General features: G+C 42.7%; 1 protein-coding gene across 3 annotated transcripts; it reads left to right on the plus strand.

Moving 5' to 3' along the window:
• The first annotated feature begins 2,770 nt into the window (after window positions 1-2,770).
• Window positions 2,771-14,964, plus strand: tasorb (transcription activation suppressor b). Of its 3 annotated transcripts, none has more exons than XM_061698348.1 (23): window positions 2,771-3,170; window positions 4,160-4,305; window positions 4,496-4,588; window positions 5,211-5,283; window positions 5,392-5,483; window positions 5,549-5,683; window positions 5,760-5,884; window positions 5,970-6,001; window positions 6,227-6,332; window positions 6,573-6,676; window positions 6,813-6,922; window positions 7,891-7,963; window positions 8,079-8,153; window positions 8,390-9,199; window positions 9,928-10,229; window positions 10,321-10,423; window positions 10,508-11,364; window positions 11,863-11,985; window positions 12,135-12,294; window positions 12,464-12,572; window positions 12,687-12,865; window positions 12,968-13,102; window positions 13,270-14,964. In XM_061698348.1, exons 1-23 carry the CDS (start codon window positions 2,873-2,875, stop codon window positions 14,520-14,522), a joined length of 5,493 nt encoding a protein of 1,830 aa, XP_061554332.1. In that variant the 5' UTR covers window positions 2,771-2,872; the 3' UTR covers window positions 14,523-14,964. The 3 variants fall into 3 exon arrangements, with proteins under 3 accessions (XP_061554332.1, XP_061554342.1, XP_061554323.1); XM_061698358.1 differs by having other exon boundaries at window positions 13,273-14,964; XM_061698339.1 differs by having other exon boundaries at window positions 10,321-11,364.
• Window positions 14,965-21,424: the final 6,460 nt, after the last annotated feature.

Consider the following 21,424-nt stretch of genomic DNA (forward strand, 5'->3'; position numbering starts at 1 on the left):
TGGCCATTACTTATGTACATTTGATAAACTCACCACTTGCTCAGGCTCCTCCGTTTCCATCTTTCTGATAGGCTACTGTGTGTGATTTTGCAAAGAAAAATGAGAAGCCCTCACGCAGGTGGTGGAAAGGGAAGAGAGACACTTCAATCTAATTTTGATTGGTCTAATGACGGTTATTGTTACAAAACATTTTCGAGTAAACATTGACGACAGACTAATGAGTCGCGTCTAAATAAAGATACGTCACAAGTCTTCGTTGTGACGTAATACGTGTAACCCAATCGTCTTCCCCAAAAGTGAGTCTCACTGTAACATCCTTCGTTCGTTAGTTAGTTAACCTTGATCCATGGCTGTTAAATTGATTTCAGTTCTGTGTTGCTCTAAACTCTGGCTTTATTTGCAACATAAACTTGTATTAAATTTACAAAAAAAAAAACAAAAAAAAACGATGTTTCAAGCGGGATTTATTTTAACTAAAATAAAAAGAGTCAATCATGAGCATGTTTTTGGCCAAGTACATTTTCAGAGTCTGTACTTTATTGCGTGTACTTACGTCACGGCGTTGAATCAGTACTTCTACTTTTACCAGAGTATTTATTTACACAAGTATACATACAATGTGTGAATACTTTGCCATATCTGCCGAAAAAAAATCATCTCGAAATATTTACCCAGGAGATGGCGCCCTTCGTCGTTCAGTCCGTTCAGCAGTACAGTAATAATGTCTAATGTAGGGATGGCCAAACATATTCTACTTTGGGCCACATACAGAACATGAGAAAGAAGAGGAGGCCACGTCAACATGTGTTTAGGAAACATGCCAAAACCAATCCAATACACTGTACACAACATATGCTAAGCGAGCAAATTATTTGGTAAAAAACAAACAAGTTATTAGTATTCAAAATGTATTTTTTTAAACAAAAAATACGTAATATCTTGTAACGGAAATATTTTACAATTTGAAATAAAAAGTCTGACTTTTATTACAAATTTTCTTTCATTTAAAAAAATTATTTAAAATGCAGTGTTATCTTGTACATTCAAGTTCTAATTCTTTGTTTGATATATAAAAACGAAGATTTTTTTTTGGTCTTAAACAATAGCACGGTCTTTTGAAACAAAACGTTTTATTTATTTTTTTTTTATTTTATTTTGTGTGACAAATTTTCATTGAAGTCATTTTTTAAAAACTTTTAAATAATAAAAAATACCATGTATGACGTAACTTTCAAACGTGTGTTTGTTTTCTGGAACATAAAAAGTACTTTAAACTTTTGTATCTATTTAAACTTATTTTTTACATTTACAAATATAATATCAAGGGCGGCACGGTGGCACGGCTGGTTAGAGCGTCAGCCTCACAGTTCGGAGGACCCGGGTGTGGAGTTTGCATGTTCCCACCGTGCCTGCGTGGGTTTTCTCCGGGCACTCCGGTTTCCTCCCACATCCCAAAAACATGCATTAATTGGAGACTCTAAATTGCCCGTAGGCATGACTGTGAGTGCGAATGGTTGTTTGTTTGTGTGCCCTGCAATTGGCTGGCAACCAGTTCAGGGTGTACCCCGCCTCCTGCCCGATGACAGCTGGGATAGGCTCCAGCACGCCCGCGACCCCAGTGAGGAGAAGCGGCTCAGAAAATGGATTGATGGATAACATGAAATTCTTCATAATTTTTTTTTTTAAATAGTGTGATGTCTTTCAACAGAATATGTGGCAGATTTTTTTTTTTAATTTCTTCAATACAAAAAAAAAACAGCACTGTATCTTGTAACCGCAAATATTTAACAATTTTAGATATAAATGGTTTGAAAAATTATGAATTCAACTTGAAGCGTCCATCCAGCCATCCATTTTCCATACTGCTTACCCTCACTAGGGTCGCAGGCGTGCTGGAGCCTATCCCAGCTGAGTCCGGACGAGCACTAATATTTTAATTATTTAAAATGAACATTTTCAAATTAAGAGGAGCCAGATGAGGTGGCTGGGGCATCTGATTCGGATGCCTCCCGGACGCCTCCCTGGTGAGGTGTTCCGGGCACGTTCCACCGAGAGGAGACCCCGGGGACGACCCAGGACACACTGGAGAGACTACGTCCTTCGACTGGCCTGGGAACGCCTCGGGATCCCCCCGGAAGAGCTGGATGAAGTGGCTGGGGAGAGGGAAGTCTGGGCGTCCCTGCTAAAGCTACTGCCCCCGCGACCCGACCCGGATAAGCGGTAGAAAATGGATGGATGGATGGATTTTCAAATTATTATTGTAACATTAAACCTTTTATATTGAATATATTAATTTATACATATGTCAACTATTTTTTTCCCATTTTTAAAAATATCTCATAACATTCAACTCTATATTTAAAAAAACAAAACTTTTATTTTAACGGTATTAATTTGGCATGTATGTCATTAACTCATTTTAATGTTATCAATTAAAACGTTATTCATTTTCAGTAACTTAAATCTTAAAACATTGTTATACATTTACCTTAGAAATATATTGTTGTACGGTACTCCCCACGCCGTCTTATGCGGGCCATATTTCATTTTATTAATCGAATATGCGGCAGGTTAATACAAAACGGGCATTGGTCTTCAAACGGGGGCCCCCGTGCCGGCTTTTGGACACCCTGGTCTAATGGCCTCTCAAACTACTGTCATTGTATTCCGCGCTACATCTTTCTGACGTTAGGTGGCGCAGGTCTCCTGATATGTAAACACAGTGACGCTGGCCTAATGCAGTGGAGAAGAACGTCTACGTCATTTTCACAATGGCGGAGGCAGGCTGAGGAACGGTGTGTGTGTGGAGAAACGGCTCGTAATCGTTCCAGGCTTACGTTGCATCGCCCCAAATCGTGCACGGTGCCCCAAAATGGCCCTAAACCCCAGCACAATGGGGAAAAGGGAGGAGGATGATAGCGATGCGGGCAGCCTACAGCAGGAAGGCGGCGAGCCACAGAAGACTTCAGCCGCCACCTCGGCCAACCAAAATGGCGATCAGCCTGGCTGTGGAGACGGTGTAATACCCGAGCAAGAAGCCCCTGAACGGCACAACAGCGTGCAGGCGGACGCCCGGAGCTGGAGCGGCTCGCCCACGCCGGGCCAGAGACAAAGCGAGGAGCGGCCTCGGAAAGCTTTTCAAATCCCGAGGAAGAAGAAAGAACGGAAAGGTGGTGCCATGATATCGCTACTATTTTGAACAGAGCGTGTCCTGTATTTGGCTGCTGCTGGTGGTGCTGCTGCTGCTAGCCTGGTAGCTAGCCGACTGTCCGCGCTAACTGACAAATGCTCGTCGTTGTAGATCGAGACTGTGCTTTTCTACCCAAACACGCACTCACGCGTCGCCTTGGCATGATGTAACATTAGAATGGCGGCCTGTCCGTATCAAGTATCCAAGCAGCGTTGTTGTAAAGCTGCCTTTAAGGTGTCCATTTTTTTAGAACAGGCATTCCATAACCTATTTTGTTTGGGTGGTTGCCCTTATACTGGCCTTGTTGACCTGTCAGGGTTAAATAATGCAACTGCCGGTGTCAGATATTGACCCCTGTGATCGGCATGAATTATTCTCCCCAGCTAGCGCGCAGCATTGCGTATATTGTCATTTAATCTTAATGGGGATCTCTCATCATAAATCCTGCTTTGTTTCACCTTTACACCCCACACACACTCACCAACATAGTTACCCCATGCTCCCCCACATATGAAAGTGCGAAATGCCCCCTCAGACTGTAGTTGTCACAAAGCTTCCTGTGAAGCATCAGCTCTTTGTGTGTACTGTATACATTTGGCCTCACTGTCGTGGCCATGTATGTTCCCCACCTTATCCTGTTGCATATGGAAATTGGAAATACTGTGCGAGAACCTGATGGTCTTGTCTATTGAGCGAGTAATCTTATAATTCATGTGTCATGCATCTTAAGCACACCAGTACCTTGGACAATGGTGTGATTCATTATTATTAATGTCGATTATATAGGGACATTTTCCTATATAATCACCAAGATAGAAAGCTGCTTTATTACTGCACATCTCTCACTAACAATATATGTCAGATCATGTGACCTCTGAATATGAAGGCCCAAAAAAAACCCTTGTTGAGGAAGAAGCTCAATTACACTAGCTCCATGGTAATCCACTCGCCTGCTACTTCTTTACATAGGTTTGTATCAGCTTCTGGCGCCTGACAGCCGTGAGTTTGAGGACCTTGTGAAGCTCCTCTCCTCTTTTTACCTGGAGGCATCATCAAGAGGAAGTTTCTCCTACTGCAAAGCCAGGCTCCTTCACAATGAACTGCTGGAGAAAGAGGTCGGTTGACATTTCAGATCGGGTTCCACTGTAACCATGTGATTACTTGCATTTTCAGCAATACAAACAGATGTGATGGTAAAAGGGAAATCATAACTACTGGTGTTGTAATCTAAAATGAACTTTGTGTCAGAATTATTGTTTTGATTTTATGATGTTGTGACTTAAGTTTCTCTCCCTTGTGTTTCAGTTCATCGAGAAACGGAGAGAGATGAAGCAAGAAGGGCGGACGGAACAAGAGCTGGCAGAATCTTACTGCTTCTTGTACCCGGACAAATCCAAGGTGACTTTAGCTACAGATTCTTGTTCACAAACATCAGCTACATGGGTGGTACTGAATGTTTCTGTTTACATGATTCAGAGCTTTGCATGGCCCCTTTTGTAGGCTTGCTCGATATACTGGTACTAGAAAAGTACCACAAAAGCTCTGCATCAAAAATTAAACAATGCCACATATTTTACTACCGGCACGTCTGCGTGGTTCTGCAACAAACAGTTGCCCCGAGGTGTTTCTTCGTCACTCCTGTAAAATGTGTAAATGTATGTGGAAAGAATGGACGCCGGACGAGCACACTGCGGTAGACCGTAGCATTCTTTATTCAGCCTCTGCGCCACACACAATAACAGAACGTCAAGCGTGGCGGGACACCACCTGGAGCAACTATGGAAGACAAAAGTTTAAGCCACAATATGTGGCAACTCCCAGTTGAAGTTAACTGTATGAATATGACACATAAAACAAAGAGAATTAAACACTGTACAGTATATTTAATGACCAAATTAGTTTTAGGTTATTTCTGTGGTATCATTTTAGTATTGGTATCGGGCTACTTTGCTCTACTTGCGTAAAGTATCAAAGTCAGAATTTTGGTATTGTGACATCGCTGTCCCCTTGAATGTTTTAGCTTCAGTGGATCTGCGAGAAGGGTTTGTCAGTGGGACACTCCAGGATAACAACAGTTGGAAATCCATCAGTGGGTAAGTTACATGACTGCTTAAGAAATGGCTGCAGCGAAAAACCAAAATTTGTCTATTTAATGCTGCTCTTTGAAAATGCTTCTCAATCCAAGTCCTATTTCATTCTAGGCGTTTATCTCTCCAAATTCTCCGATTTGTTACAAATCAATCCTTTTGAAGTTGGTTCAGTTGGAGACATGATAATTTTTAAAGTTATGAGGGTAAGTATTTCATTTTACTTGTCACCATCTTCTGGGATCGGAATGTAACTGTTTTGTTCTTTCAGGGAAGAGTAAAGCACATCCATGAGAACATGCCAAGCAATGCTAAGGAACCGGCAACCAAGTTTGACTGTCATTTGTCCAAAAGTGCCAATAGGGTTACATCTTTGCTGTCTTACAGAGCATTTGAGCTCACACAGGTACATCGTATCTTCTAAATTCTACAATGACTAACTTTTCTGTTTTCTCTAACATTACTATCTTGGTGTCTTCCAGCAATATTTTTTTGAGTTTGCGTTTGATGAAATTAAAGCTCGGCCCAGGCACGTGTGCCCCTATGCTGTGGTTTCCTTTCAGTATAAAGGCAAAGATGCTGCAGCGACCTCTTTAACTACACACAGGTAAAACATTCATAGTGAAAATTTCAGTAACATCTCCCCTGGGGTGTGTGTTTCTTAACAGGCTTTATGATTCTGTGTTTAACAGGCTTGGTGTTGTTTCATCTGAAGGAAATCGAGGTAAAATGTTTGTTACTCATAAATTTGTAATTGACTCAGCAATGACCTTACCCTCATTAATTTCACGGAATGAAATCACTATATGTGTGATGACATAATGGGAACCACTGCTCTAGACTTTTTTTTGTGACAAACGAAGAGTTCTAGTCACAATCAGCTATCTCTAGCTGTAATTATTATTATTATTTTTTTTTTACTGATGACTTGCATTTGTTGCCATTGCAGGACGGCGCTGCTATTCCGTGTGGAGTGGTCCACTGGTAACCAAGGGCCAGGAATTATTCCCAATCCGTTTACGATCGTCCTCACGGCCCTACCTTCCTTTCAAACTGTGAGTATACAACATGGAACCTTGGTTTGAGCGTTTATATCATGCGGTGATTCCTTTCGATCCGTTCTAGCCGCAGAATGACGTCACATTTATCGTTTTGCTGTGTGGTCACATAGTCAAATTCTGCATGTTAACATGCAAGGAAGGGGATTTATTTAGACCAGAAAGCCTCGCTAACACTACCACCAGCACAATTTATGTTACTAACACTTGATGCTGGGTGGTTGTTTCATTCAACAGTCCTGAGAAGCTTGAGGTGAATCAAGGCATGCAGCTTGACCAGGTGAAGAGAAAGATTCCAGCGGTGCTCTTCTCTTGGGACACCTACAGTGCATCGCGGGAAGGTCAGTAAGGGCGCCTGCAAGAAATGTATCTGACAATGACAAGATGATGAGTGCTAGCTGTTTAAGCAAACTGGAAAAGTTACATGACAAGAAAGATAATTACTTCGCATCCCTAATGTATTTTCCTTTGTTGCAGTGATGAAGTATGGGATGTCATGCAGCCTTTTTGAGGTTGTAGAAGGAAAAGGAAAACCGACCAGTGGCAGTCTGGTAGCACTAATAAATAAACTGGAGAAAGACAGGATGGTGAGTCACTGTTATCTACCTTTAAGAGGCTTTGATGCTGGAAATTATAAATTGGGACTGCCTGAAAATCCCCGTTTGTCATGTTATGATTAGAAATATGAGCCTCTTCTTAAAGTGAAGAAGCCAAAGAAGCTCATACTATCGAGCCTCTACTATACCAAGCGGCATGGCTGAAAGCGACTGAAGTGGACCTTGCAAAAAAAAAACAAAAAAAAAAAAAAACGTTTTAATTAGTCGGTGACTCCAATCGATGGAGCACCACACACCGACTGACGGGTGAAACTGCGACCCTCTATCAGGCTTTAAAGCTCTACATAAAATATACTATATTGTATTATTTTTTTATTGAGCCACAAAAACATTGTCAAGGAAAAAGCTGAGAGCCACAAAGAAGAGGAAAGAGGTGAGAATAAGAGGCTGTGGATATCCTGAGGCTGTGGCAGTGATCGTGCACTGACTGCACAGGTCCATTTTGGTGACAGACGCTGCGAAAATGCCCTTTGCTTTATAGCCACAGTTACACAGGAAATTATAAATATAGTTAAGTATTATTGTAAAACACAATATATATGCTGCATATACAGCTGGGTTTCGCTTACGCCTAAAACCCCTGGAATTATTTATTTACTTTTTTTTTGGGGGGGGGGGGGGGGGGGGGGGGGAGCTCGTGCATTTTGGATTGGCAGTTAAATCTGCAGCTTCGCAATGCCGTGCACTGGCAGTTAAAATTTTTAATCGCAGCATAACCAGTGGATAACCATTTTCCGCTCATGAAAACCCCGTGCGTGTGGGGTTTTCAATTGGTTTCGGCCCGTCACTCGGTTTGTGGCTGGCTTAAGGAACATTCAGTCTCTCGGAAAACACTGCCAAAAGACAACAGTGCTAGCCTGTATCTCAGAGTAACTATATGGAAATGTCCAGAAATGCCTCAAGTGGTCTGTAAGTGTTGTGTCTACTGCTTCATGTAGGTGCTGGTGAAGTCCCTGTTTGACCGGGGCTTTCTCTTCCTGCTGTCCTCAGCACAGATGGTGGAGTCCAAAGGTGCCAGCAAGCGTTTCTTTTATTGTTATCTCCTAATTCTCTATTGTCAGTTTGCCTCCTACTTATTACCTCCGGTGAGGATTATGCTTTTAAAAAGTTTCCGTTGATTTTTCAGAACGGCGGGGGCGGGTTGAAAAGAGCCTGCAAGCAATATTCCTCTTTCACGAGTCAAGGGCGGTTTTCAAGTATTGTGAGTTTTTCCATCTATCATTAATCTATATTTTGTGTGAGCATCTGGATGAAGCTCTGGCAAATGAATGGAAAGCACACATCTTAAGTGATGACTGTTGACTAATGTAGTAAGAAATGTCCAGGTTATATCAGGCCAGATTTAGGCACATTTTTCGGCTTCAATTGCTTAAGACCTTCGGAAATGCAGCCTGACATAACATTATACCTAATGATTTTTGTTTTCTTCTTTTGCAGCATCCCGACTATCTGAGCCAGAACCATTGACAACAGAGTCACACACTAATCTCAAATCTTTGGAACGTTTCATCCCTGCCTTGCATTATGCCTTTTTCACATTGCGCCCAAACCCAGGCAAGGACCCAAGTTCTGGTGTGGAGCGACAAGCCACGGACTATTTAAGTCGCGTACACTCAGGAAGAGTGCGGCCATTCATCTTGCCTGACTACAAATATCATGTGGATGATAGGCCATACACGGTTCCTTTACCCAGGCCCAAAGGGAACATGGACGCCTTACTGCGTTCTTACATTCACAACCCTTCCAACTATACTTTACCTGTGAACAAGGCAAGGGACATCATTGAACAAATAAGCAACCCCACACCTGTAGCTGCCCCAGTCCCTGTAGAATACAGTCCTGTTTCTGACTGGGGTGGCTCTGACCGCTCTGAGAGACTGTCAGAAAGGCCACCAGCAGAACGACTTGCACAGGAGAAGTCAGCTCCAGACCCCAACAGACAGGGGCCAGGGTTGGCCCGTTCGAATGGTGCCCAGTTGCAGCCCGAGTCCCACACTGAATCCCAGCCCCAACCGCAACCTCCAAAGGTGCAGGTGTCACAGAGCGAATATGATAAAGACAAAATGAAGCAGTTACTTAAACTGATCCAACTCCATAAAAAAGCAATAGTCAAGGGTAATGGGAGGGAAAAAGAGGACGGAGCTTGCGAGCCCAACAACCTCAAGAGGAAATTTGAAGGCGATGAACGGGGGGACAAGAACAAACATCAACGCATCGATCTGTTGAGCAATGGCGAACCCAGCAGGGGTAAGGAAAGCTCTGTGTGCCCTAATGCAAAAATTGTCTGCCTCATTGATGAAGAATGATCATTAATAATTTCACACAGCAGTCTGTCTTTAAAATTGCATTGTAGTGTTTTTATATATATAGTAGTAAGTAACATGCAGCAGAAGCTTGACTTTGTGGTTAGTTCGTGCAAGTGATTCAATTCTGGAATCTTGATCTGGTTGGAAATTGCACAGCACATTCTGTCTGACAGGCTTTTTCTGGCCATTTACGTGGCCCTATGAAAGTACTACATGTGATCTATGTGCTTTCATTCGTAAGTGGTTTCCTGTGGACGGGATATTTACTGATCTGACTCCATCTTGACAGATACATTTTCGAAAGTGTTTTAGAATTTTTTTTTTGTGTGGACAGGTATTTGGCTTAGGTATAACATTCTTAAAAAGTGTAACACAGAAAAATTTATGAAATAGCATTACACACCCCCCCCCCCACACGCACACTTAGTATGTTCTAAATGACATTTCATTCATTTCATATCACTTAACTGTTAATTCTAACAAATAGTACTAATACTCCAGGCATTTAATATTGTGCTGGTCATTAAAGTCATTCATTAGTCTGATAACTCCTCAAATTGTTCAGCCCTAGTTGACACATTTACAATAGTTTTGTTTCATGTCTGTGGCATTTAAATATACGCAGTGTATACAGATTTTGATTTCAACACATTATGTTCCTCCTCCTAGGGGTCCCAGTAGGAGAAGACGGTGGACAGAGTGAAAATCTGACTGCAGTCATGGAAAGCATGGGGATCTATGACACTGACCTGAGGGCTTGTGGCAACACCAATACAACAGCAGTTCACGAGACGCAGCGTCTTCTCAAGATACTGCTATCCACTCTCAACAAAGCTGTTGCTCAGGGATCAATATCTGTGAAATCGAACCATGGTGAGCAGTCAACAGGTCCTGAAAGGGTGGAGCCTGCTTTTCCACCCTCAGATTTTGCCAAACAAAATGAGCCTTCTTCACAAACAAACTACACGGAGGTGAGATGTGAACAGCTGATTTAAGTCATTTGTTACCTTACAACGCAGGGCGATTCAAATCATGTGAACTAATGATGTTTAACCTGTTTAGGAGGATATGGACTGTAGCCCTGGAAGTCCTTTCACTGCAGGCTCTCCATTAGACCAAGCTCAAACGTCAGCTAGCGCAACCTGTGCCATACCCACAAATGAAGGTAAATTCTTTTTTTATTGTAAAACTCTTTGGATGTTGTCGTCGGAGTATCACTGTGACAAGTTTCCACTCTGCTACCCTCCAGAAAAAATACAGTCCCTTCCTGAGCCTAAGCCAGAATCAGAGGCAGAGGCTGTGACGATAGAGAGCCTAGAGCCGAAGATGCCCCCAGCAATCGATGTCAAAAAGGTGGCTGCACCACCGACATTACCATTACCAGAGGAAGTTACCTTCAGGCCCTCTATCAGCTTGGAGACCATACTCAACCAGGAAATTCACAGCCTCACTTCTGACATTAAAAACATCATGCAGAGTCACTGCATCACTTACACTTTGCAGCTACCTCCACGGCTACCTCTGCACAATTCCTGGCAGCACAATAGCTGCTTTTCAGACTTTGTTGGACAGCAAGACACTCCTTTGTCCGTGCAGGAGCATGTCGAAGCACTTTGTGAGCAGATGGATAAATTAATCCCAGTCCCACCTGTTCCCCCCAAGGCCTCTACCCCAGAGCCGGCCGAGACGACATCTGATTTAACAATGCCATCGGCCATGCAAACTGCCAAGCCTCAGGTACAGCCCCCCACGATGAATACTGACTCCTCTCAGAGTAGTAAACAAGATACTACTGTTCGAGAAACTATCGAAACTAAATCTGATAAAGTTTCAGAAGAGATTGGAGAAGAGGCATATTCTCCATCCCAGATCCCCCCAGAGCCATCAGATAAATCCCAAAAGTCCGGCTCTGCTCCTTCCTCCAGTGCTGTTGCTAGCGCCAGCGCTGATACCGGACTCCTGCCAGGCAGCCTCATTGGTCAGCTAAAACCTGAAGTTTTCAGCAGCTTGGTGGAGGTCTTTAAGTCTGTCACCAAGAATACGGTGAAGTTCTACATCTACGCCGGCGATGAGGGAGAGGAGAGTACTGTTTGCAAGGAGATAAAGGTACGACCCATTCAAAAATAGTGACAAATCAGTCTGAGGTTACCTTTGAGTGTTAATTGAGGGTTAACACACTGACGTTTGTCTTATAAATTGCTGCCTTTTGAAAGCAAAAGTGTATACATAGTTGAAAAATTATGTTCGATAATATTCTATAGGTCAATGATTCTCAGTGTGGTAAGAGTACTTAACTTGGTACTTAACGTTTAAGTTGAATACATTTGCATTTAATTTGTTTCCTCTCCTATTCTACTGTATCTTAATATTAGTCTTAATGGTGGTACTTGGAGAGCAAAGTATTTTTTGAGGAGGTACTTGGTGTTAAAAGTTGAAGAACTGCTGCTACAGGTCATCACCACAAATGTCACTCCAAGGTTATCTGACAAACACAGTTAAACATTGCGAATATGCTGTCCGTGTAGTGGTTTCTTATGCTGGTCAGCACCTGCCTGTTGCTACAATTCCAATTAGAATATAATTATGTTTCTGTTTGTCCTGAAGGAATACTTGAAAAGTCTTGGCAATAGCGAGTGCACCCCGCAGATGTTTTTGGAAAACAGCAGCAGTCTAGACAAACTGCTCATCATCATTCAGAACGAGCACATTGCTGCACATGTGCACAAGGTAACATTAAATCCTCTTGGTCTCAGCTGAAATCTGCATTTAAATGTTTTTACAGCACAACTGACCCTTGTTAAAGTTATTTTTATTTATAGCATTCATCACTGACTTGACTTAAATTTTCATACAAAAATGGACCCCATCTCTTATAGATTCCAGCCCTGGTGTCGTTGAAAAAGTTGCCCTCAGTGAGCTTCGCTGGTGTCGACAGTCTGGATGATGTCAAGAACCACACTTACAATGAACTGTTTGTGTCTGGAGGTTTGATGGTGTCGGATGAGTTTGTCCTTAATCCTGACCTCATCACACAGGGTTAGTTCTTGTTCTTTTAATGAAAGGTTCATTATTGTGAAGTTCAGTGAACAACTGATCAGTTTCTCTCTCTCTCTCTCTCTCTCTCTCTCTCTCTCTCTCGCCGCCTCTCTCTCTCTCTCTCTCACACACACACACACACACACACACACACACACTCACTCATCAGATCGCTTGCAAACACTGCTGAATTTCTTGGAGGAACAAAGTACCCCGGAACAACCCTGGCAGTGGAAGGTGCACTGCAAGTCACAGAAGAAGCTTAAAGAAATGGGCCGGTGAGTTTGAGCTCATCCATGCCCAATGAGCTCAAACACATCCCAAAGAGTCATCATAAGCCACCTGTGAGCTTTGATGAAACAAGGACGCTGAACTATGATATCTTGTTCCAGGTTGAACACCAATGCAATGGGGCTCCTAAACCTTCTGACAGCCTATCAAAAGAAGCACCTTGTAGAGTTCCTTCCTTACCACGAGTGCGACGCCCAGTCACGCCAAGCTCCAGATCTCGAATGTCTGATTAAGCTTCAAGCTCAAAACACACAACAGCGGCATCTCATCTTTGTCACAGGTATGTTTTTTTGTTTGTTTGTTTTTTAATGTATTTGAATGTACACTAGAGCTACATAATTTTTCTTTGTAATGTTCTGGATGAATTTACTGTGTTTTACAGAGAGGCCCTTTGAAATGTTCCTACAGTATTCCAGAAATGGAATAATGATTGCAAGCATTGATGATATTATGAGCGCTTTCCACAGCCTGATTGGCTCCATCAACCAAAATGAGCTTCCAACGCCGCCTTCTACTGGTGGGTAGTGCCATCAGTTCCAATGTTAACATTTAAAAAAAAAAAAAAATTGTATTCTGTTCAGCTCACGAGTTATGTATGCAGAGCCACCACATTTACTCTCCACATATTCATGTGTATGACCTTTTCCCTCACCTTTCTATCTTTGCCTCCCTCTGTCTTCTCAGTAGTGAATGATGAGTGTGAGGGAGAGGAAGACATGTCATTAGACTCCGATGATGGTGAGACGCCCACCGTCATCGATGGCAAACAACAGAATCCGGAAGCTGACAATGTGAAGCCGCCACAGCCGCCCCTTCCAAACACGGATGAGTTCCGTCCACCGCTACCCGACCAGCATGCCACCCCTGATGGATCTCCGCCACAGTCTGACTACAGTGCTCTCAAAACCGCCATCTCTCAGTTCAAGGCTACAAACCAGTTAGGCATTGGCTCCTCGGACCTGGGAAACTCGTCTCCTGGAGGTTTTCCTGTGAATCCCCACCAAAGTTTCTTGTGTCCCTCTGCTTCGTGGTCTTCCTACACGGGCTCGTCTAGTTATGCAGCCTCCCCAGCCTATCCCGCCTCACCCTGCAGCAGCAACCAAGAACAGGAGTACCGTCCCCCAGCCGCAGTCTCGACCACAACTACTCCCCCTTCTGTCAGCGCCACAGCAGGACCTCTCGCCAATCTGGCTTCCCTCCCTTTAGAGGTCAAACCTCCTCCTCCGCCTCACCTCATGATGCTTGGCCACACATATGGCACGGACCCCTCAGGAGCTGGAGCTCCTGGGACTCCTCCGCTCACCCCTGCCCTCCCCTATATAGACAGCAGTGACACAGTCAAGCAAAGTTACATGACTGGCGTTCCCGTAAGTGCTAGTTGTACCCCTGCACAACATGCAGACAGGACACTCGGTGGACCCACGGAGGGGGGTTGGGGGCCGCCAGGGACCAGCACTTTGAAGACTGCAAGCAATCAGGTTGCGCTTCCACCTGGCCCAGTTGAGCCCACTGTACTGCCCAAGAGCGGGGAAGTCGTTAGTGGTAGCAACCCCAGTTCTCAGTGTGGAAGGACTCAAGTGAATTGCACTGAGAAAGCTGGAGCTTCTGTAGGTGTTCCCACAGTAGCCAGCAGAGGGGGCTCAGTAGTCCGACCTAAATTTCCTCCACAGCCAATGTGTGGCGTGGGCTATGGTAATGTAGGCAGCGGCATGCCTCCACAGATGAATCATGGGCCAATGCGCGGTGCTATGGGTCCTGGGGTATTCCGGGGGAGAGGAGTTCCTCCAGTCGGACTTTGGCCACGACCAGGGCCTGGACACGAACGGATGGATGGGCCTGGAGGTGATCCTTGCTCTTGGGGTTACCCAACAGGCAGGGGTGGGGCACAAAATTACTACACGGACTACACATACTCTCATAATTATGCCCCTGAGTAGACAATCGAGTTGTTTGAAGGGGCAACATAAATGTCCTCCTCCAGAGACTATTAGAACTGGCTGAATGTATATATAGTTCCTTGTCATAAACCTGTTGATTTGAATTGGTAAATAAGGATCCTGGTTTTCTACATTAATAAAGATTGATACAGGCAGTGCCGAGTGTCCTACTGTCGTGTAAACTGTATGCACTCTTTCCATGTGAGCTGTTAAGACACCCAGTTCAAACCACTATATTTATATTTGCCAACAAATACTATTGGCCTTTCAGCTTTTCTGAATTTACCCTGTAATTTCTGTTTATTCTGCTTTTGAAACGGTTCGTGAACAAGGGGAAAGGATATTTTTTTAATTAAACAAAAATAATCAAGTGAGTACAGTTTCACTTGCTGTTTTTCTTTTATTTCATGCATTTGGCTGTCCTAAATTCTATCAAATAAAACATTTCAAATATTGTTTGTGTGATAGTGTTTGGTGAAAACTGTCAAGCAAATCATTAAAAATATATAGTAAATCACAGTGGTGGTGCAAGTGCAGTATTTCTAAACTCATCCAGATATAATAGATAAAGTTATGATATTAATGCAGCCTTGTGAGGGGCACAAGCCAGTGAAACTAGGCTGCTCCCAAGCCCGGATAAAGGCAGAGGGTTGCGTCAGGAAGGACATCCGGCTTAAAACTTTGCCAAACAAATATGAGCGTTCATCCAAAGAATTCCATACTAGATAGGTTGTGCCCCGCTTTAACAACGTCGGGCACCGGCACGGGTGGAAATGTAGCTACTGTGGGTCGAAGACGAAGGAGAGGTGAAAAGCGGGTTCTTAGGCAGAAAGAGAAGAGGAAAGCACAGAGCCTAGAACTGAATGTGGGAACTTTGAATGTTGGGACTATGATAGGAAATGCTGGGGAGTTGGTAGACATGATGATTCAGAGAAAGGTTGATATATTGTGTGTCCAGGAGAGCAGGTGCAAAGGCTAGAACTTAGGGCCGGGGTTCAAATTATTTTACCATGGTGTAGATGGGAAGAGAAATGAAGTAGGGGTTATGTTTAAGGAAGAGTTAGCTAAGAATGTCTTGGAGGTGAAAGAATATCTGTCATCGTCTGTATTTTGGTTTGGGTTGTGTGTAGTTTTTTCCATGTTTGTCGTGTGCTCATTTGGTTGTTGTGTGCACCTGTTCTCGTCTACCTTGTGTCGACCATTCAGCTCTCTCCAGCCACTCGTGTCTTGTCCAGGTGTTCCTCGTTGTCTCGTCAATCTGTTTGCATTTAGTTCCCTGGTTTCTTTCAGTTCTTGTCGGTTCATTGTCGTTGTCTTTGCAGTATGTCATTGTCAGGTGTCATTGTCCCTATCTGTTCTACGTCCTACTCACCAGTGATAGTTTGTTTCCAGTTTTAGGTATTTAGGCTCTTCGTTACTTTGGTTTGGTTGTGGTACTTTGTTTAGTTTTGCTTGATCCGCGTTCCTTGTTGGCTGTTTTTTGAAGATTAAATATTATTTTTTTGAGACTCCTACCTTACCTCCCTGCACTTGGTTCCTCCATGTTCTTGCCTTGCGTTCCTCGCCTTCGCCCAAACCACGAACGTGACAGTATCAAATCGAGTAATGAGGTTGAAACTTGAAATTGAGGGTGTTATGTATAATGTGATAAGTGGCTAAGCTCCACAGGTAGGATGTGACCTAGAGGTGAAATAGAAATTCTGGAAGGAGCTAGACGAAGTAGTTCTGAGCATCCCAGACAGAGAGAGCGAGTCGTGATTGGTGCAGATTGTAATGGACATGTTGGTGAAGGAAATAGGGGTGATGAAGTGATTGGTAAGTACGGCATCCAGGAAAGGAACTTGGAGGGACAGATGGTGGTAGAGTTTGCGAAAAGGATGGAAGTGGCTGTTGTGAACACTTTCTTCCAGAAGAGGCAGGAACAGAGGGTGACCTACAAAAATGGAGGTAGAAGCACGCAGGTGGATTACATCTCGTGCAGGCGATGTAATCTGAAGGAAGTTCACCGACTGTAAGGTAGTGGTAGGGGAGAGTGTGGCTAGACGGCATAGGATGGTCGTGTATAAGACGACTCTGGTGGTGGGGAGGAAGATTAAGAAGACAAAAGCAGAGCAGAGAACCATGTGGTGGAAGCTGAGAAAGGATGAGTGTTGTCCGACTTTTCGGGAAGAGGTGACACAGGGTCTTGGTGGACAGGAGGAGCTTCCAGAAGACTGGACCACTACAGCCAAGGTGATTAGAGAGACAGGCAGGAGAGTACTTTGTGTGATTGTTCATGACTCAAATTCTACTACTTTTTGAGTGTTTTTCATATGAATGGTTACTCATTTGTACTGCCAACACTAAGTGGAGGGCAATTAGGAGTGGGCTAAAGGTTTTATATTGTATGAAGAAGTCAAACAATTGCCGCTTAAACCGGTTCCCTTGAAAGTCACCAGAGGGTGCCATTTCACTAACAAAGAAAATAGGTTAACGTTTTTATCTCGTGAGCCCATTTGTGCAATACTGCCGTAACTTTTTTGGGGAAAAAAAGAGAGTAAACAATTCCCCCTCATAAATCAACTGCAGCTCACAGACACTTATTTGCCGGGTAGATGTTCATTGAGCTAGATTTTCTCTCTCTCTCTCTAGTATACAGTATGTAGTAGTAGTATTCTATAAACAGCATGCATCTACATATATCTGTATATGCAGTGTATGTGTGTGTGTGGCACTTACTGAGGACACATTAATTGAACCAACCTTTAGCTTTTAGAGTTGTCTTGTTTGCAATTTTACTTTCAGTAGTTGTTGGTCCATGGCATTTATTTTTTGTTTTTAATTATTATTTTTCTAATTCTTATAAGTACTCCAGGGTAGCTATCTAGCAGTTGACTTTAAAACTTGACACCGACCGTGTCACTAGATGTTTCCCCAACCTTTATTGAGGCAAGGGCCTAAGGCACATATTTTTACTTGAGAAAAATCTCATGGCACAGCACTAAATCAAAATGTCACAAAAGGTAGACTGGTACAAATACTGTATTTGCTTACTGACATCATGACCATGTCTTCGCAATCTTCTCACACATTTACTTACTGACTGTGAAATCTGGGCATGATTACTTGAACGCAAAAATGTATACATACGCAGTTTAACCGTACCGTACGTAAAGCAATGGCCAATTAATATTACTACAAATGATAATACCAATGTCTCCCGCCAGCACTTGCTCACTCTCTGTAAGGGGGAAGGGCAGCATTTATTCACTTGACCTTAGAGTGTTTAGTAAACGTCAAAACTGTCTGGAGCACAAGGAAGAAAAAGAAGAAAAGAGGATGAGGAAAAACGGGAATGAGAAAGGTTAAGTAAAGATACTGTAAGCAACAGGATGTGCGTCAACTACTTAGCACAGTCGAGTTGATAACTTGCACACTGGAAAGGGCATTATAGTGTCAACTTCATCTGCTCCTTGCTGCTATGTTGGCTTTCCTAGTTTCAAACATCTGTTTAGTTAGGTAAACAAGGTTTATTCGAGCAGCGAAGCAAAACTAAGCTCTGGAGCTGAGGGGAAAAGCCAATTGAGGATTGCAGTATGGGAAAGTAAACACTTAATCAGCGTTCATCTAAGCTGGTTCATTTAAACGTAAAAATGAGACAAATTAGAGAGAAAACAGAGATTAAGCTTTTGACAGAGAACAGAGTGCCCGCTGCTTTGAAAATGTTGTCTTTCACGCTCGAATATAATCAGTCTTTTTAGGGAAAAACCTGTATTCACTGCAGTAGTGGCGCCAATGACTGCGATGACGCCTGTAGCTCATTATTTTGTAATATTTGCGGGGGATAGGGACTGAGCCTTGGCGCGAGTAGCGAAAAACCACAATTGAGTCAGCCAATTACAGCTCACCCTTATCTTCCTCTGCTGATGACTCGCGCATTGTTTTGAAACGCATCCTAAGAAGACTCCCCAATCCTTCTCTGTGAATTGATCTTTTGTTGCCGACCCGGTCAGCCTCTGAATATCTTTCCTCATTGTTCTACCAGGAATCCCCTCAGCCTTCTTCCCTTGACCAAGACCTAGCACGTTTGCCTGTCTCCATGGCTGTTCGGAGTTCTGCTACCATTACAACAAAGTGTGAGTTTCTCTCTTCCGCTTTCTGTGGATTTCAGAGCTTTTCAACCTTGCCCGAAAATCCTTGTTGTGACAACTACTTTGTATTGGCCCATTGAAGCGTATCAGGACTTTGATGTTAACTGTGTGGCTACTGACCTGTTTATCGCTGAACCTATCACAGTTGATATTAAAAATCATTTCCCGCTCGTCCGGTGGTTAAGGTTTGGCTTAGCCCTAAGCCTGCACTTGGTTCCTACACCACACTGCCTCATGACCCTTCTACCAACAAACCGGGTTAGATGCTACGTGACATACAAAGAGGTTTATCTGACTGTTGAGGTGTATCACTTGAACGTACTGTGCATCAACAGACCTTCTTTCCCATCTGAGCAGGGTAAACTTTTTCTTCTATTAAACATCTTGCCACTTTTCCTCTCTTCCTTTCTACCCTACTGTTGATGCAACTCCATTCGTTCATGTATATTGTGACCCTTTAGTCGACCTGCTTGCTGGAAACTAATGAGCTGTGCATAGAATAGTGAAAACTAGACACTCAACTGGCCGCAGCATTATTAACATTAAAAATATTATTAACGGTTTAATATTATTATATATATATATATTGAATATTATTAACGGTTGAAAATATTATGTGATAAAAAAGCCATACTTCACAGTGCCATGCTTCTGTAGCCCAAGTTCTTTTGCATTGGAATGTTAGTGAGTTGCTTGTAAACTGTTAGTGGAGAGTGCTTCAACTACTCTTCTTTTGACTAATAAATATTTTAGTTTTGCTGTGCCTAAATTATTTCACATTGTTCGGCTGGAAGGGGAGACTGTCAAGATGTGAATCAACTCTCATGTGCTTACAAGCCTTTTCTTTTGAGCAAATTCGGATCTAATTTCATCAGATCAGGGATCATAAGGGAGCTGATCAAATCGGACGTTGCTGAGGTAGTCCCACTGAAGAGATGCACGTTTGGATGAAGGGGACGACAGTGCAGAGCATTGCTCGTAAATTTGTGTAACTAAAGAGAGGGCAAGTCTTGTCGCCGATATCCCGTCTGGGGTTGTAACAAAGCAGGGACAGAGCCAAGAACAACGCCTCGTGTAAATGCCGGAATGCTAGGATAGGAAGTATAACAACAGTCACTCAGCACTGTTTTGTTTAAATCAATGTCGCTGTCCAACACGTGTTTTATACGCCGCGCCAGGTGCGCTCATGCTGCCATTTGTCAAGATCTCGACAATAAAGACAATTGTTTTGCCATGGTCAAGGTCAAGGTCTGGACTCTCTTGATTTCTCTTTATTTATTTATTTACTAATGGGTTGTTTGTTTATTAGGGACATTATTCAAAAAGACAACTTTTCATTGTGATGCATGCGTCCAAAATTCTATCATTCTGTAACGTAGACCTAACTCAAATACAGCGGTGGCTTCTGATACGAGTTTAATTCATTCTGTGACCAAAACAGTCTCAAATTATTATTATTTCCCCCTCCCCCCGCCATTTGAATTACTATGTTGCAGCTTCCCCAAAAACCCAACAACATTTTTTGTAATGTGTTTTTTAATAATTGAGTTGAATTGAATTCATTTCGGAAAATATTACGATCATATACAAAATTTTAAAGATACAAAAAAAACCTAAATCCATATAGCTGGCTGAAAAGCTTGGGGCTGAAGCTAAAAATGTGTGAATGTTCTAACCCAGATAAAAATCATAATTTTATATTAAAAAATTATCTCAGTTAAGCCTTTTCAGCAAAAAAAAAAAACAACCCAAAAAACATGGACACAGAATCAAGTAAATGTTGACCAAAAAGGAAAATAGCATTCTATATTTTACTTTATAAAAACATATTGTTTTATTTTATTAAAACATATCGTAATAACACAATTAAATAGAATGTAAAGAATTAAAAAGATTAAATAAATTCACTTCGGCTCCATCTGGGGTGTGTGTGACCACCGGGGGCAGTATAATACAGTTTTGTAAGTTTCACAACTACTGTAAGTGACTTAGTAAACCGCAGTAATATAAATTGTTTTTCGCAGAGGATATCTAAGAATAACAATATACGTTTGTCAGTATTGTTATGTTATCTGTTTACGTGAGTTGATGCAGTATTTGTGTTCAAATATCTGTTGCTTTAGGCATTGCATAGATGCTATTCGTCAGCCCGTCTATGACATTTTCCATTATGTGTTAGCGTTAGGCTAGTAGACTTTAAGGTAAAGTTATGTGGTTGTTTTACAAACATGGTGTTTTGAAGGATGGTTGTTTATCTGTTAAACCGCCGCTTACTGCAAAGTCGAGTTGATTGCACAGCCATTATACATATCCCGAAAAACTCTTTAGCCTGGTCACTCGTATCTCAAGGCATCACTGTAGTTGTGAGCACTTAGCGTGTAGTTTCGGTTTGACCAAATGCTGACTTGATTAATTTTTCATTATGATTCATATGCAGGATTCTGGTGCTTGGTTGCATTGCCAAGGTCTACAGAGTGCCTTTCTGAGTTGTTTTCCAGCTCTGCCAAGCCCCTAAAATACATTCAGTTATGCTGTTTGTGGACTCTTCTGAGGGACACAAAACTCTGTATCTGGTGGACACATACACCAAGTAAATTAGAATGGAATTAAAGCATGAGTGAATTTGCTGTATTTATTGTGTCTGTGGGTGTCTAGCGTCGGCGAAATGTGAAGATATCCGCCACAGATGGGTGCCTCTACTTCGGGCTTGGTGACAGTTTTGACAGTTCAGTAATTGCCCCGTTTGACAAGTCAAGTCAGCCCTCCTCACGC

Source organism: Phycodurus eques, chromosome 1, assembly GCF_024500275.1.
Source record: "Phycodurus eques isolate BA_2022a chromosome 1, UOR_Pequ_1.1, whole genome shotgun sequence".
NCBI classification, from domain to species: domain Eukaryota; kingdom Metazoa; phylum Chordata; class Actinopteri; order Syngnathiformes; family Syngnathidae; genus Phycodurus; species Phycodurus eques.

What these genes read in the sequence shown, in the direction of transcription:
- tasorb (XM_061698339.1), top strand. Translation starts at nt 2,873, where the DNA reads ATGGCCCTAAACCCCAGCACAATGGGGAAAAGGGAGGAGGATGATAGC. An exon ending in CAATGGCGAACCCAGCAGGG is followed by an intron (nt 9,200 to 9,927) that starts GTAAGGAAAGCT and finishes TCCTCCTCCTAG; the next exon opens with GGGTCCCAGTAGGAGAAGAC. An exon ending in AAGCTTAAAGAAATGGGCCG is followed by an intron (nt 12,573 to 12,686) that starts GTGAGTTTGAGC and finishes ATCTTGTTCCAG; the next exon opens with GTTGAACACCAATGCAATGG.